Below are 17,491 nucleotides of genomic sequence, written 5' to 3' on the forward strand. Positions count from 1 at the left end.
TACTTGTAAACCTACCTGGTAATAAACCTGATTCTGATTCTATACAGAGAGGCGGATCAAGGTGTATCACATAATGATAAGAGAAAAATATTAAATCCAATGTATTTTTCAATGAAGATTTTATTTTAAACTCTTTTATACTTTCTTCTTCTTTCACTTTTTTATAAAGATTCAATAAATAATAAAAGACCAAATTAAAGTAGAATTTCAGTGCAAATCAACCACTGAGTGCACTTTTTTTGTTAAAAGCAGTCATTAACAAATCAGTCTTTATTTTATTTTCAAGTGGTTGAAGTCGAGTTTTTCAAGCAGATTGTTCCAACAGGAGATTGTTGAATACATATTTAACATTGAAAGAAGCTTCACCATGGTTTGTTCGGCTGGGAACCGCCAACGTTGCATCATGGATAAGCTTAATAGAAGAGTTGAACATGCTAGTAAATTATCTTAACCTCTTTCTTGCAAAGACTTTGAAGCAAATATCTATATCGCTCTCATGACTGTGGTGTCTGTATTTTCGTTTGACTGTCGGGAATAAACCAAAGTCATTTCCAAATCTTCAAACTATTCCTTGAACAGGATGTAGTAAGGAATGCGAGGTAATATAGTACTGTACCCGGTGTGGCGTTTGGTGTGGCATTTTGTGCGTTGTTCGACGAGTTGCTTTGCTCCGGCTGCTTGAAAGGCGTGAGCAGCGTGGTGTCCACGTCCTTGAAATACTCCTTCAGAGAGTTCTTCTGGTAAAACTGAATCATCTCCTAATGCAGGAGGAGAAGGAGAGGAGAAGGAGAGGAACATGTGAGACCAAATATTGGATGTGGTTAAGAAGATAAAATATGATTCATGTAAAGGGTACGTTTTTAGTTTTTTCTCCAGTCAGTGTCATCCTTTTTTTAGGTCTGAAAGACTTACCATTATTCCCTTGAAGGCTTTCTTCTCATTGATGCGATACAGGCCGTCAGTGGACGTGATCTTAATGTGTCGGATGTCCATGTTGAACCTGGAAGAGCAGGTTGTGGAGAGAAGAAAAAAAACACACTTTTCTACTTCTGCAAAAAAAATATGACTCTCATAATCCTTTGTTTGAGAAAATGTATTTTCCTGCTTTTGAGAGGAAGTGATACTTCGGCTCATAGAAACCCAGCCATTTGTGTGAGACTGTATTTGGACATGTCATGTCAACACAGTGACACCCGGTATGCAGGTTAAAGCTGGGCTACATTGCTAGGTTTGTTCAGGCAATGATTAAAGACTTCTGGGCTACAGACAACCAACAATCATTTCAAAGGACAATAATAATGATATCATAAGTTACCAGAGCATATGATGTTGATGATGACGGGAAAAAATCATTTTGTATTGCTTAGAAGCTGGACACAGATACATTTGTGAACTATAGCTTTAAATGTATTTTAAATGATTATAAGGTTACACTAAATATTCTGTCAACTGATCAATCAGAGTTACGAACAGACTTTTTTCCCCGACTATATCTCAACTACTATGTTTCAACATGTTGGTGAAGACCTGCTTTACTTTGAAATCATTGAAATGGGGTTGAAACAATATGATACTGCATGTAACGAGACATCTTTAAAAAATACAGTTTTTAAACCAAATTTAGTGCAGGTTTAACCTAGCGACCATCGGCCTGTAAATGACCAAAGCAGTTAATACTAAAGAGGGCATCTTCAATCTTAAAGTAACATTTTCACTAGATGAAATTATTTTCACTGATGAGTCTGCGAAGGCTTACTTAATGCTGATTGCAAACTCTCCTCCATCTTTCTGCCGCACGAGGAACGTCCCATCAGACCGGGACAGCAGCAGGTTTTTGGCAGCGGTTCTGTCCATGTTCCCAGCAAACCTTCAGCGAGGATCACAACGTTAAAACAGAATCACACAATGAAAGGTCTGTTTCAAGAACCGTTACCCAGTTCTGCAATAACACGGTAAAACACACTATAATGTAGTTGTACGAAGCTATAAAGACATTTCTAATTTCCTATTAATGTACATTATGTTTATACACAGTCATGGGTGCCCAGAAATGAGTTGGAGTTGTTAGAAAATACATCAACAAACAAATATATCTGATGGCAGCTATTTTTATTTGTTGATAAGAAATGCTAAATAGGATAACTTAAACAAAAGTGTCACCAAAGTGTTTTTATTATTATTTATTGTGACTTCCACATCTTCCGAAAACACTCTGATTAAGTACGCTTTTGTGAGAAGTGGTGCAGTTTGTGTACATTAGTGTTGTTGTTTAATCCAGTGTCATACTTGATGTTACCACCAGGTGGCACTAAAGTATCTACTTTCAAATCATACATGGTGACTTTTGCCAAAACCTGGTATTCACGAATCACGCAATTTTTTTTTACTTTATATAGTGTTATTTGAAGCTGTTTGAGTCTTAAAGAGTTAGTAAACTAGTGTTACTATTAAGATGTATGATAGGGATACATGCCCATCAGCGCAGGGACGCGGGAAGTCAGTCAGAGTTGGGGGTGCGGTGGGGGGAGGGGTGCTAGTGGTGCTAGTGGTGCCTCGCAGCGGCGAAACTGTGGCGCGTGTAGGGAGAGGCGGCCCTGTATAATAACTTCATATTAAATGCAGTCAGTTGGTCTTTAGCTTTTGAGAGCAGTGCATTCATCGGTGTTCATTTGAATGCTGCCAGTTTGTTGACGGCCTGTGTGTTGATGGGACTTCTCATGCTCCCTAAATGTTTCCCCTGCCTTTCGCCAGTTGTTAAACCCTGCTTTCACAAAACTCCCATCCCTGATCTTATCTGCACTGACGAGCTTCTTTCCATAGCAGAGCAACAGAAGAAGCACACCGCATTATCACTTTCTCTTATATGGTGAAGCTTTTTATAGACTGCTTACACTAAAATGCTAACTCAAAAATAGTAAGTCAAAATAAAACGTTTGTATTGATTTGTTGAGTGAACTTTTTGGCGTTGCAGTTACAACTCGCCGCCAACGGATGGGGGTGCTGCAGCCCCCCCAGCACCCCCACTTCCCGTGTCCCTGCATCAGCGCCACAATGTGTTACTGTTTCCCCAAAGCTGCTTTCAGCACTTTTCAGTATCTGGTTCTGTTTTTGTGACAGTAAGTGTTTGCTGTCTCAGCTCTGTAGTGCTAACAGGCCTTCTGCACTGCACACACAGGAGGAAGTTAAGTGTTGCGCTTTGGTTCCTGTAGAGACTCACCAAATGGTTGAAGACAGGTCCGGGGTCTGCCTCTGGGAAAGGGTGAGATCAGACAGATGTTAAAGCTAAACGTCTGTGGTCATGGTGCTATCAGTTCTTCATTTCAGATAAACAACTGTTAACTGCTATTGGTTTCAGTCTGTGAAATGGTCAATTGCTGCAATGTAAATTAGTTTTTATGAACTAGGAGGAACCTCTAACTTCTCCAGCTGACGACTTAGTCCATTATTTCTTTACAAGTCTTTTGATATGTTACGTTGAATATGTAAACAGTGAACATTTGCTAGATTTCCAGAAATAAAAATGTAGTTTTGAGAAAACAGCCATAAGAAAAGTTTTTAGGGGAAAAGTGTTATAATAAATCATGCTATGAATGATACATGACAAAAGCCCTCCAGAATAAAGGAGCGACAATGTAAAGTCTGTTGCTTTTTAACAGGTGAAAGTGTAAGAGCAAACGTCCGTTAAGATATCTGTAACCCCTCGCGGTGTTTACTCACGGGGACGTAGGGGTGGACCTTTTGGGAGGGGAACCATCCCATCTGACCAACAGACATGTTTCTTCCCTGAAGGACACACACAACTAAGCTGTCATTGAAACAGATACATGAGTTATCAAATCAACATCAAATGGATAACTTATAAACAAATCATCCCCAAGGAAAGAACGTTATGCAGTTAGTTAATATTGAGGCAATTGAAGCTAAATGAGTATGCAGGGTTAATTAAGGAAGTGCAAAACATGAAAGTGTTAAACATTAGATAAATCATACGCAGAAACCCATTGTTTGCGTGATTATCCCTTAACAACAACGACACGATCACTTACAATATTCATAAACATACTAGATGAATTCAAATTTCAAAAATATTTCTAATCATTGTGAAATGAGCTTTTGTAAAAACCACACAGTTTTGTGGCAAATATCAAATTTTGATGTTTCTAATGAATACTTGATTAAACCAATAGTTAACAACAAAATCTAAATTGCTTCCTTGTGCCACAGTAAATAACTGACGGATCAAGTGTGAGAAATAGATGTTTTTCCAACGTCATAGGAAGCGACGACATTCACAAAAACCCTGAAACCAAAGCAGCGATGAGGTGGTTTTGGTTTTCAAATCAAAACCCTTTCAAATTAATCGCACAGTGGAATTCTGGTTGAACACGAGGGAGGAAGTGGAACGAGGTACAGAGGAAAAACAGAGGAAAAACACAAAAGCATCTCACACCTACACAAAAGCATCTCACACCTACACTTAACCACAGGAAACATGACAACATAGTGTGTGAGTGTGTGTGTGTGTGTGTGTGTGTGTGTGTGTGTGTGTGTGTGTGTGTGTGTGTGTGTGTGTGTGTGTGTGTGTGTGTGTGTGTGTGTGTGTGTGTGCCCCCCCCCCCAGCCTTCAGAATACAGAGTGTAGAAGCTGGAATTTTGGTTTTAACGCTACCTCCCACCACGGCAGCTCAGCATCCGCCCGGGTCAGCTCGATGATGTCACCTTTGGAGAGTTGGAGCGGCTGCCCGAAGCCCACAGGGGGTGGCGGCACCCCATAATACTCCTGAGACGCCTCCATCTTTGGAAATCCTGAGAGAGGGAAGAAGGAGGAAGAAGTAGGAAGAAGGAGGAGGAAGGAGGAAGAAGGAGGAAGAAGGAGGAAGAAGAGGCGTTGAGACCTGAGGAAGGACGTCTGACAGGCAATGCAATAATTTGACCTTCATGTAACATTTATGTAAACATGTATTATTTCTTACCAGCGCTGGATTGTCCGGTGGATCTATGTGTTTTATGCTGGAGGAGCAAAACCCAAACAAACTCGAGTTATTGTCTTCTATTATCACAAATTAAATAGAAAAAGGACATAGAATTTGACATGTAAGATAGTGTTCAGAGAGAGACGCGATAAAACAATATTACAAACATCCACAAAGTCAAAGCTGTATGTAGTCTTACCTTCTTCAAAGTACCAGCGTGATCTGTCAGAGAGCACAGTCAATGAGAGAAGTTATAGGCTTATTCCTGGAACAGCTAGAATTATGCAAACGTGTGATATTCACAGTGAACTCATGTATTATTTTAACACGATCACTTGCACGTAAACAGACCTGAGTTTCGGCCGCAGGCGGTGACCCTGCCCAAACACTCTTTATGTGCAGCCATTTTACAGCGAGTGCAGCGATAGCCCTGGAAGAATATCCCTCTGCAGACGACAGATGGAGAGATTCAGACAAAGTTAAAAGGTCCCCTATTATACTGTTTTTCATCCATATATTATAGGTCTCAGATATATACAGAACATGTCTCTGATTGGCCAAACAGATCATTTCAGCATTACCCATAATCCCCTCTGTTTCAGCCCTGTTTCCAAAGTGCTGATTCTCTGTCTGTTACTTTAGATGAAAATAAGGAGCCCCTCTCCACGCCCCTCTGAGAGATATTTGGTTAAAAATAACACAATAGCCGCGTTCACACTGCGGTACTTTTCCCACAAAGGTTCATGCGAACTTAGTTCATGCGAACTCTTTAGTTCTCATGAACTAAGTACAGATCGCGTTCACACCAGAAAAAGTCCCTGGGGGTGGATTAGGCAAATGAAGCCGCTGACGTCACTTCTTCTTCTTCTTCTGCTTTGGGTTTACTGGCAGGCCGCAAACAACTTCACGGCGTATACTGCCGCCGGAAGTCCCCGGAGTCCCCCGAGTAAATCTCCAGAACGCCGACACCTCCTCATCTCCACCGCTCCCATGTTTTATTTTGTGTTGCCATAAGTTAGTCTCTCTGCGTTTCTGCGCTGGGCTAATGCTAATAATGCTAATGCGAGGATAATAAAATGGCGGCTTCACAAAACTTTTTGGGAGTTTTACGGGGCGTGGTTTGCAATCCGCCCAGCCAATCAGGAATATAGCTCTTTTCTCAAAAAAGAGCCGCTCGAAAGTCCCTGCTCTCTAGCAGGGACTTTCGAGAGGGTAAAAAGGTTCGCATGAACTACTTTTAGTACCGGCTCTTTTTGGTGTGAACGCGATCATGAACTAAGTTCGCATGAACCTTTGTGGGAAAAGTACCGCAGTGTGAACACGGCTAATGGTGCTCTAGGAGGAGATTCAGGTGATAAGGGGGGAGGGTTACCTTGGTTGCTGATTGGCTAATGGTTACACAAGACTAAAAATCGTTATGACATCATAAAGTGGCCAAAATCTGATCAGCTCATTTTCAGACAGGTTTTTATAGAAATGGATCAGGACAAAATCTTTGCAAATCTTTGTTCCTGAACATTTCAGAATCTCTTTCCACAGAGGGGACACATGTTGATGTAGAAAAGACATGAACAAGTGGATTTTGCATAATAGGTGACCTTTAAGAGAAGCAATGTCAAGAAACAGCTGGTGAGACACAGTACCTTAACAGCATGGAGCAGGCCTTGCAGCAGGTGGTTCCCTCGAAGCAGTGCATCTGGAAGTCGTGGTTGTTGGCTGTGGAGTTATCTGGGCACATATTCGACCTGCAGACATGACGTATAACTGTTTTAAAACACTGGGATAACAAGCATTCATAAAGCTAGTTTTCACTGGCAGTCTTTTGTTGTGAACATACTGAATGTACTCTTCTAATATCAGAGCAGCACATGATAACAAAGGCCCAACGTAGCTGTGTACGTGACAGGAAGTAGGATTACCTAGAAGAGCATCAGGACTGTTTTAGGCATATGATAGCTATGCGATTAACATGATGATCCAGCCTCTATGGAGATAGACGTATGACAAGCATGTTTATTGCTTACGTGGGCCTTAGCTAATCTGAACTAAACATTGAATACTGCTTTGAACCGGTATTCTGCATCTTGTGAGTGTGATACCCTTGTATATCAGCATGTGAAGGACACTGTTCTGGAGCTAGTTGAACCATATGCTCTGTATGTGATGACTACTTCCATTCTTGCAAGGATCATAAATACATGGATCCTGATATTGAAGCTCAAGCCGGTGACGACGAGTGATATTTTTCATCATCTTTAAAGAAAGTAGAACACTTGTTGTTTTCAAGAGAATGTCTATTTAACAGCAGCAACACAAGGCAGTGTGCCAATAACCAGTGATGTGCATTTCCTCTATGGTTGAGCAATCAGCAAAACTGCACACTGAGAGGAGGCAACAGCGTTAATACTGCAAGTCATTCTCTGTCAACAGCAACCTCAACTCATTCAGTTTCTCTTAATAATATTTACTGAATGATCCTTTCAAATAATAGCATATTTAATTAACTTATAGGGTACATTTTTCATTTCATTTGTTCCGTTCATGGTATGCAAATCTTAAAGTATAATAATCGTCAACAAAACATGTCTCCATAAACCGAAAAGGAGCAGGAAGAAGAAAAAAGTCTTATACCTTCCCCTTTCTAAAAAACCAACAATAGACATAGAAATAGATGATCTGTCCTCCATATTTCTTTTTCATAGACAAACGTGTTCACAGCCAAACACAACAGTATCTTAGGATAATAAGAGAAGCACAAAAAAATACTTATTTCCCACTTGACAGTTAACGGAAAGAAAACAAAACAACAACACCAAAACATCACATGTACAAGGAACCCGGACCCTCTCTCACAACATTATATAATGGACCCTTTCCTTTCCTTTTTATAATATAACATTGCTCTACCTATTGTGATCGGAAAATACAAATAACAAACATTTATTCTCCTTTAACACCGTTTTTGGTCCCTTAAAAGCAACTTCTCTCATTATTCAGTCATTTGTTTTATTATTATTGTAAACATATTGATCATAGCCACTTGAAGATGTTCCATATTTCATCTGAAGATTGCAGGAATAAGCATTTAAAAAGAAATGCTGTAGCATCAGATGTCAACGACATGAGGCTCTATGAAGGCCAATCATTGATTCGCCAAACACCAAATTACTCCTTAGAAATGTATAGTTGCATCTCAAATCTTATATATCTTGTGTATATATATATATCATATTCTATTTTGTATTAAATGAATAAAATTAATCTGTATTCCTTGTAAAAAGAACTGTTTATTTGTTATTTGTGTGTATTTTTCTATAGATGTTGCAACTATACAGAGCTTTGGCAATACTGTATGTAAATATGGTCATGCTAATAAAGCTATTGAATTGAATTGAGAGAGAGAGAGAGAGAGAGAGAGAGAGAGAGAGAGAGAGAGAGAGAGAGAGAGAGAGAGAGAGAGAGAGAGAGAGAGAGAGAGAGAGAGAGAGAGAGAGAGAGAGAGGGGAGATCCTTTTTAGTCTCATATGTGTACAGAAATCAGAGTGTGTGTTTCCATGTGTGTGTGTGCATGTGTGTAACCTACTGAGCCATCTCAAACTGCTCCAGCCATTTCTTCTTCAGTTCTCTGGTTTTGAAGAACAAGTCGTATCCACACTTCCCATAGGAGTCCAGCAGGAGGAACACATAGGACCACTGTGGACAAACACACACACCGTTAGCTCTCCGCACGCCTAATGGATCGACTGTGTGGTACGCCTGATGTCACAGAGTAGCAGAAAGACCTTCTTGTTGTCCTTTTCTCCTGCCGTTTCGTCTCGTATCTGGTAGTGCTGTAGTTCAACGATCTCCTTTAGCTCAAACGCCTCTCCGCTCTTCTTCTTACAGATGAACATGGCCTTGTCGAAGAGGAATGCATACCTGAAGGACAACCAAACACACACCGATGAAACTAAACATCACATACATGGAATTGAAATGAATACAAAACACGCTGAGACGAATACCACACACACCTGTCCTGTTTAGACTTTTTCTCAGGACTGCAGATCTTCAGCTCTCCGTCGATCTTAGGGCGACCATATAAAGCGAGAGACTGAGTCTGAAGAGCAGAAGACAGTGAGCATGGCCAGCAAGAAAGACATCTAAGAAAGACATTAAAAGTGAAACATGTAACCTCACCATGTTTTCTATCGACAACTGGAAAGTTGTTATCTGTCGGATGATCTCATTGTCTCGCTTCACCTCGTTCACACACTGCGCCAAGTCCTGCAAGCACACACACATGGAAGAGTGTTATATCCTAAATACTGTAAATCTACAGTTATTAGCCAAGGTATTTACTATCTTTGAACATATTCAAATGTGGGAAAGGTCACTAGATACGACAGGCCTTGAACACCTTTCCTACAAACTCAGACAAAAAGGGAAAGGGGTGAAAACTATGAACAAAGAAAGGTGGGGACACTTAATTTGCAGGCGGGCAGCAAGGTCATTCATAAAACTACATATTGTTGCCTAGTTTAAATATAGTTAATTTAGCAAACAGTGGACTTGACATCACCACATTTAAATCCTATATACTTTTTTTTAATGAATACGATTTTAAATTGTTATGATCTGTCGACTTAGCACCGTAAAAAAAAAAAATGGAGGAACGGACACATATTCAGACTTTAAGTCTCTTTGGTTTACCATGCCAATAAACTGAATTAATTTCACTATTGCCCATGATGTTTGTAAAAGGAAATTAACATGTGAATTGTGGAGAATCTCTGACCTATCAATGCTTTATTGTCATTAGCACATTAGCTACAGTGTAGATATGGCAATGAAAAACTTAGGTCACAGGCTCCTCCAATGTGTAACATGTTCATATTTATCATCTAATTGGGGATTTTAATTTAAGTTTTTACAGTATACATAGATACTTACTCTCATGGCATCAAGAGCGGTGCGGAGGTTCTCCTTATCTGCAGCGTCAGTGGTGTGCTTCAGCAGCTCCTGGCGCACAAATAGAGGATTTTAACACACACACACACACACACACACACACACACACACACACACACACACACACACACACACACACACACACACACACACACACACACACACACACACACACACACACACACACACACACACACACACACACACACACACACACACACACACACACACACACACACACACACACACACACACACACACACACACACACACACACACACACACACACACACACACACACACACACTCACACACACACACACACACACACACACACACACACACACACACACACACACACACACACACACACACACACACACACACACACACACACACACACACACACACACACACACACACACCTGTAACAGCAGGTGATATTTGAGGACCCTCTGCATAGGGACCATGAGTAAGTCTCTGAGAGAAAACCGTCGACTATTTGCTCTGTTTGAACACTCCTGGGAGAGAATGAGAGGGAGAAAACAGGAAGTAAACTTCTGCAGTCACCAGAGATGTGTTTAGATGATGTTGTGCAACAAACCCAGCCTTCCCTCCTGTTTTCCTTGTGGCCAAATGCAGTACTTAAACAAAAAGATCCACCACTGCCCAGAGAGCTTTCCCCCTGAAGATCATTATAATAAGTATCTTCTTAGTTCAGAATGAATCAGTACAAATGTGAACCGTTAACAACCCGAAACCACTCCATACAGTACCGTAATCAAAAAACACTTCTGCTCTGTGCAAAGAGACTGCATGTGCAGAATTACACTTCCCCTGTGCTGCTGTGTTTTAAAGTCTTCCTCACCTCCAGTTTCATTCGGATGTCCTCTCTTGTAGTCGAAAGCTTATCCAGGGTCTTTGTTGCAGTTTCCACCTGACTACAGTAATGACCGTACAGTAATAGCCTGGGGGGGGGGGGGAAGTATATAAGAACACAAGATAACATACGTGTATTTGTGGTGTGAGTGTGTGGTGGTGTGTGTGTGTTGTACCTTTCCTTGTAGCTCAGAAACACCTGGTACAGGTTCTTGGCTCCATAATCTAGGATGGAGCTCCGGACCTCTGCCAACATTGTACGATGAGTGTCGGCCAACTCCTACAAATACACGTTCACATGAAAACATGTGAAGGCTTAATACGTGAAGGTGAACATACACCGTTGCTCCTCTCGTACCTCTATGTTGATGAAGATACTCTCCATGTCTTGCTCCTGGAGAAACTTTTGAAGAGGCTTCATAAAGTGCTGCAAGAGAAAAAAGTTGTTAGTCAAAATGAATGTATGCTTGTGTGTGTGTGTGAGTGACTTATTCCGTGTGATTTATGTGTGTGAAAATGCATATCTTTCGTCAGACAGTGATCGTGTGCTCACCTGTAATATAGATTGCAGTGTATCTGAGTATTTCTCTTCTGTCTGTCTGATCTCCAGCAGGCAACACTCTCGTTTGTCCACGCCAATCTTCTGCTGCTGCAGGAACACACACACACGTCATATAAAACATGAAGAGACCAGAGCAGATGATATTTAAAGGTCACCTATCATGCTATTTGTAGGCAATAGCATAGGTCTCAGATATATACAAATATATAAAAAACATGTCTATGAAGTGTTTTGCTCAAAATACCAAACAGATCACCCATTCTAGCCATGCCTCATATCCCTCTATTTCACTTCCTGTTTCAAAAGTGCTGATTTTGGGTATAAAGCTTAAAAAAAAAAGGCAGCTACTGTCTAAACTAAATACTGCCGTGATGAAACGCCATATCATGGATTATCAAGGATTCTCTCTGAAACAGTTTGGAGCTCAAAGGCTTTCTCTCTTGCCGGTTATACCACAAGGTGAGTTCCTTTTTACTTCCTGCTTCTTCACACACATGCTCTCCAGTACAGGTTAGCTCTGAGTGTTAGCGATGCTAATGTAAACACCGACCATATTACGTCCAAAATAGTCAGGCATTGTTTCTGATAGCAACGTTTCTGATTGGGCCGTGGGTCCACATTTCAGATATGACGTCATATCGGACGCAAATCTGGATCAGCTCCGTTGTAGCCCCGTTTTTAGTGATTTGGGTACGGGGGAAAAGAGAGAGGGTTTTATTTTCTGATGCTGTGTGTGTTCCCCGACACACCGGGGAAGGACACATGTTTATGTATAAAAGAAGTCAAAAAGTGCATTTTGCATGATAGATCCCTTTAACATTTGTTTATCTTGTATCTTCCATCTCTCTTAAGCCTTGTTTACATCTTACAGTTAATCGCAGTTTTGTTTATTTTCTTGATGAGAATTTGTATTGTTTAGCTCTTGTTCTTCAACAGGTTAGGTAATGCAAGTCACTTTTACTACTTCAGGTTGCATTCATTGTGTCTTTGGAAGAAATGTGTATTATTTTAAACTGTAGTCCAATTGAAGCATACAGTACATGTTTGACAAAAATGAGAAACTAAAAATGTGTTTCTCTTGAGGACCTGTTCATTTCTGAACCGGACTCTCTGCAATAGCATTCATACAGCAGCGTCTCATTCCAGATTGTGCTTTAAAGCATGTAGTAGCTGGGTGACATGTAGACATGATGTATTCCCTGGATTGTATTGAAATGTATTCGATTGTATCTGAAGTAAACTGTGAAAGTAGTTCCTATCTGCAAATGGAGAAGCATTGCAAATGATCTGCACAACTCTGAGTACTAGTGGATCTGTGCTTCCCAATCGTGAGGTCATAATATAAAATACATTTGAGGGATCCTGCCATGAGTAGAAAGATAGAAAATCAGACAGATATTTTCTTGCTAGAGACTGTTTTTTTATATTTTTGAACTGCTAGCGTAGTCAAAGCTTGCAGGTTGCCAAACAAAAGCCCAAACCATCGTTTTCATTTGAGGTCTACTCACAATTTCTGGTTGTTCCTCCGTCCTCATCAAGTCTTCATAGATCTCGTCTCCTTCGTTCTCCTCGTCCTCCACAAAGTCGTACAAGTCATCATCCTCGTCCACTGTGTCACTGATACACACAATACATACACACACTGTTATCATCACAGTATTTTTATTTAATTCCTGTGATTATTCCGTACTTTTTCACATATTTTGGCTGATAAATGTGAATACAATGTGAAATGTGGTCATGCTTAAATCCCAGCTCTTACTCACTGGATTTATTGAATTACATACAAAAATGATACTTAAAATCTTTACTTCACTGCTCGAATAGTATAAAAATAATGTTTTAATGATACATTATTAAGACCAGCCACTTAAAGGAATGGCTTTGTATTTTAGTTTATTTGTACTTCTTGCAGTTGGCGTGGTCTGTATGTGTCTGCATGTACCGATGCCTGTTGTTTTTACTCTCCTACACAAGTTTAGAACAAAGGGAGATAATGCTATTGACCATAAGATATATTATGGGAGCTTGTATAACTCCCTCTTCATCATATACATTATTATTTTAACATTATTGTGGTAAAAGACTCACTCTATCTGGTCGGACAGGCCGCTGTAGATCTCATCGTCAGGAGTGCATCCTCCCAGAGGGAAAGGCCTGGAGGAAATGGTGTGAGTAGGTGATGGTGAAAAGGAAATAAAGTGGATTGAGAATGACAGTAACATGGATATATTTATCAAGTGAATAATGTTCCATTCCAGGCCATTTTCTTTAAGCGCCTATGCCAAATAAACTGTGATATGTTAAAAAATATAGTCAAGTAACTAACATTAAAGTACAAATAAAAAAAAGTTTCTACAAAATCCAGTTTTGACTGACAGAGAAGAGTCTGTTCTGCTGTTATCAGATACTCCAGATCTGGAACAAACAAAATCTATTTTGCATTTTAATGAAATGTTTTCGAACAAAGGAACAATCAAACTCCTCCTGCAGGAACCAGAGGTGGAGGCTTGTGTAGAACGAGATCGTGAAACACAAAAAAATGAATTGATAGAATGAACGAACTGCAAGGTATTTGGCTTTTTCATTTTACGGTACTTATAAACTTCTTGGCCCATGGTTTAGCAGATTATTATTATAAAATATGAATCCACTAATAAATCATGACACACTCTTACAACTTAATCGACCACAAAGTAAATCAAGTAGCATCACTAAAGAGGTGAGTACAGATGAATGCATCAATACACATAATGAAACAGTTATTCTGAAATTAGCCATTTGGCCTAATGTGCACATTTAATTTTGGTAATTTAGAGTTAATACTTTTATAGTAGAGTTGTAATTAAAAAAACGTCTTGCTTTGATAGAAGAAGTTGAAAAATACATTCATTAAAACTTAAACTGTCCTTATACTGCGTACGGTATACACAAACTTACAATACAGTGTACCACGTATGGAACCTGTATCGCTTATAATGCTAAAAACAAGGGGGGGGGAGGGGTGATTAAAGTAGATGTTACTAAACAAACGGAATTAACATTTCAATTACGTAACAGAGGAAGGATGTTACTTACTGAAGTCTCTTTTGTGTAGCAATGGGCGAATGGGAGAGGATAGACAGAGTGTCTATAACCTACAACACACACACACACACACACACACACACACACACACACACACACACACACACACACACACACACACACACACACACACACACACACACACACACACACACACACACACACACACACACACACACACACACACACACACACACACACACACAATTATTTAATCTGGTGTTATTCTTATTCTAAAACATTCTGATTGTTTAAGTGAGAACTGCAGTATCATGATGACTCATCTAAAAATAGTTTCATGAGAGATGTGATCAGCGACAAACTTAAAGATGTCACATGGCTGACCAAATTAACTTGTTCTGATTAAGCAACAACATGTGTCTACTTTCCCTGCCTATCTGCACCTGGTGTTGTGTGTTTCAATATGTTATAACTCTACACAATAACCTCTGACTCTATATATCCAGAGTTGCACCCAGAAACACTTACAAATTATAATCTGCCCCTTGAACTAAGTCTCTATTCGTTCAGAGGCTAAAATAAAAAGGAGGGCCTGTCTTGACTATTCTGGTGATATAAAATAAACATTATGTCCACATAAAGTACATTCTTCTTAGTACTGCTGAACTTGTTTGTTTGATTTCTAATTTTATTCAAGACAGAGAAGGAAGGAAAGTCTTAAGAAGAAGTGAAAGTCTTAAGAAGAAGTTCAGAAAAAGAGACTAATTTACAGTAATCTTGCCATAAAAATAACAAGACTTGAACGAGATTTGGAGAAACGTGCTTATCAGCTTCGTGGAACAGATGAAGATGAGAAAAATGCAACCACTCTCATGTCTGTCTGCGTGAACCAAGTTACACCATTTTATGTGCTTTGTTTTAGATTCCAATTTTAACTTTCTGGATTTGTTCTATTTTATTAGTATTGTGATATTAATCTTGAGATTTGAATGTTATATTATATTAGTTAACCATAAGGCTACATTACTACTACTTGCTACTACAACAAGAAAGCTAAAGTCTTCGATTCAAGTACTTTGACATAAACAAAATCCACCTTTCTAACTCTAAACTTCACTAATAACATATGACATTGTGTTGTGTGTATTTGAAGGAGTATTCTCAGTGTGTTACTACTACTTGTACTTCAATAAAATATCTGCATACTTCGTGTACCCCTGTAAATGATGCTGTTTTAAACTTGTGTGTTTAATGTTATTTATTGTAGGCTACTGAGTGACTGACTGGTCGCTGTAAAGTGAAACCAGAAGCATTTTTCTGTAAACGACAACAAAAGAACGTGTACTTTTAAAGAACACCCCACAGTTAAGTTGAAGTCCAGCTATTGTTGACTCATTTCGTTTCTCCCTCTTACTTTGTACGTTCAAATCAAAGAGCACATTTCGAATGTCCTGGTTCACACCAAGGTGCTGTGGTTGCACTGCAGCGAAAATGAAACAGTGAAGAACTGAAATCATTTGTTCTCTCAGCCGCTTCAATTATAAAATCACCAAACTACTTCCTGTCAGGGCTGTGTGGGTGTCTGCAAGCTGCAGTGAAAAGTCAGGACTCTGTTCACACTTCTACTATCATGACTGGAGTACGAGTTCACTTGTGAAGCAATCGTAATAACTGTACTGTAATAAATTGGCAGATACCTTTGCAAAGTCCCGAACATCAAACAGGTCAAAGGCCTCAAACAGTTCACTCTTTTTGAGATCAAACTTCTCTTGACAAACTCCCAGGAACATCCGGATATTCTTTAGGCACAGGAACTAAAAAACAAACAAGAACATTACTTTAAATGAAATGATTTATTGAGCAACCAACATTTTTATCAACTAAAATGTAGTTTCTATTAAGAGTTCAAGTCATTTATCAAACGACACATGGCAACCGGAACACTAGAGGTTATGTGGGGCCGTACTAGCTAAATGCTAACATGCTAACATGAGCACAATGTCAAATATGTTGAGCTGAACTCGTAGACTTCACCTTGATAGTGTAGCATATAAGCCTTCTTATCATTAGCATGGAAATTATCTAATTTCTTTTTAATTTTTTTTATTATACCATAACTTAGTACTCTTTTAACATATGTAACATTAAGCTGTGTGTGGCTCTTTCCTGCTGTCACGATGCAAATGTCCCCACTGTAATACAAGTATTCTGATTCTGATTCTGCAGGTGTTTTGTCATGAACCTAAGACTTTGATAAATTACATGTTTGACCTTTTGTCTTTAGGATTCAACAACTGAAAACCGTTTTCATCAAATTAACACAATTTGATGAAAATGGATCCTCTTGTGGCGATATAGAGGAAGCAGCAAAAGTGAGTGAAACACTAATGTCTGCATTAAAGAGTTGACAAGATATTTCGGTCTAGACCAAAATTCTGCCACCAACTAACTGAACAAACAACTTGCTGCTAAACAAAATGACTTGTGGTACAACAACGTTTTTCTTCCCCAAATCTGTGCAAACGTTGTCCTGGTTCGATGGTTTATACATGTTTAAATAATCACCCACATCTGGTTAACACATTTAAAGCCAACTTCCTTCCAACTCATTACCACAAGTTGTACATTTATGGTCAAATAAATCTAATATTGTTGATCAATCAAATTCGAATGAAAAGTAGTCATTATTTGTTCTTGTGAGGAATATAGTATGAAACCATCCATATTATTTTGTGGCAATGAGACGAGAAACCTTGATATACAAATATAAAAACCCCAAAACGAATACAATTAAGCATTTGAAAGACGAAACAGTGTGGTATTCCAAACACAGGTAGAAGGTAAAGCAGGCACATATAAAGAATACAGTGTTATACATTACATCTCTAGGGAACTTAAACAATGCTGTTTATCATTGAAATATTTAAGTTTTTGTTAAATATCACCCTGGCACTGTTGTTTAACTTTCCCACATTAGGTGACATACATAGCAAGTGAACAGCTGCACTTTATGCCAACGTGTATATAAATGCTTTTCAGCCACATAGGCCGCAGCAACACGAAGAGCAACTAATAAGAG

General features: G+C 39.3%; 1 protein-coding gene across 3 annotated transcripts in view; it reads right to left on the reverse strand.

Annotated features, from left to right (window-relative positions):
• Positions 1-17,491, reverse strand: part of LOC117449600 (proto-oncogene vav-like) — a 33,588-nt gene that overhangs the window by 1,380 nt on the left and 14,717 nt on the right. For 2 of the 3 annotated variants that reach the window (XM_034087379.2, XM_034087370.2), the window contains exons 4-27: positions 16,110-16,226; positions 14,443-14,501; positions 13,456-13,521; positions 12,873-12,981; positions 11,356-11,451; positions 11,161-11,229; positions 10,979-11,082; positions 10,792-10,891; positions 10,349-10,444; positions 9,906-9,974; positions 9,153-9,239; positions 8,987-9,072; positions 8,756-8,891; positions 8,557-8,666; positions 6,617-6,718; positions 5,325-5,419; positions 5,173-5,195; positions 4,974-5,010; positions 4,670-4,806; positions 3,718-3,783; positions 3,218-3,249; positions 1,757-1,867; positions 913-1,000; positions 617-758 (exon numbers count right to left, since the gene is read on the reverse strand). In XM_034087379.2, the coding sequence (XP_033943270.1) occupies positions 617-758; positions 913-1,000; positions 1,757-1,867; positions 3,218-3,249; positions 3,718-3,783; positions 4,670-4,806; positions 4,974-5,010; positions 5,173-5,195; positions 5,325-5,419; positions 6,617-6,718; positions 8,557-8,666; positions 8,756-8,891; positions 8,987-9,072; positions 9,153-9,239; positions 9,906-9,974; positions 10,349-10,444; positions 10,792-10,891; positions 10,979-11,082; positions 11,161-11,229; positions 11,356-11,451; positions 12,873-12,981; positions 13,456-13,521; positions 14,443-14,501; positions 16,110-16,226 (2,137 nt within the window). The remainder of the gene's footprint in view (positions 1-616; positions 759-912; positions 1,001-1,756; positions 1,868-3,217; positions 3,250-3,717; positions 3,784-4,669; positions 4,807-4,973; positions 5,011-5,172; positions 5,196-5,324; positions 5,420-6,616; positions 6,719-8,556; positions 8,667-8,755; positions 8,892-8,986; positions 9,073-9,152; positions 9,240-9,905; positions 9,975-10,348; positions 10,445-10,791; positions 10,892-10,978; positions 11,083-11,160; positions 11,230-11,355; positions 11,452-12,872; positions 12,982-13,455; positions 13,522-14,442; positions 14,502-16,109; positions 16,227-17,491) is intronic. The other variant, XM_034087387.2, reaches the window with a different exon arrangement.

This window comes from Pseudochaenichthys georgianus, chromosome 1, assembly GCF_902827115.2.
Source record: "Pseudochaenichthys georgianus chromosome 1, fPseGeo1.2, whole genome shotgun sequence".
Lineage (NCBI taxonomy): Eukaryota > Metazoa > Chordata > Actinopteri > Perciformes > Channichthyidae > Pseudochaenichthys > Pseudochaenichthys georgianus.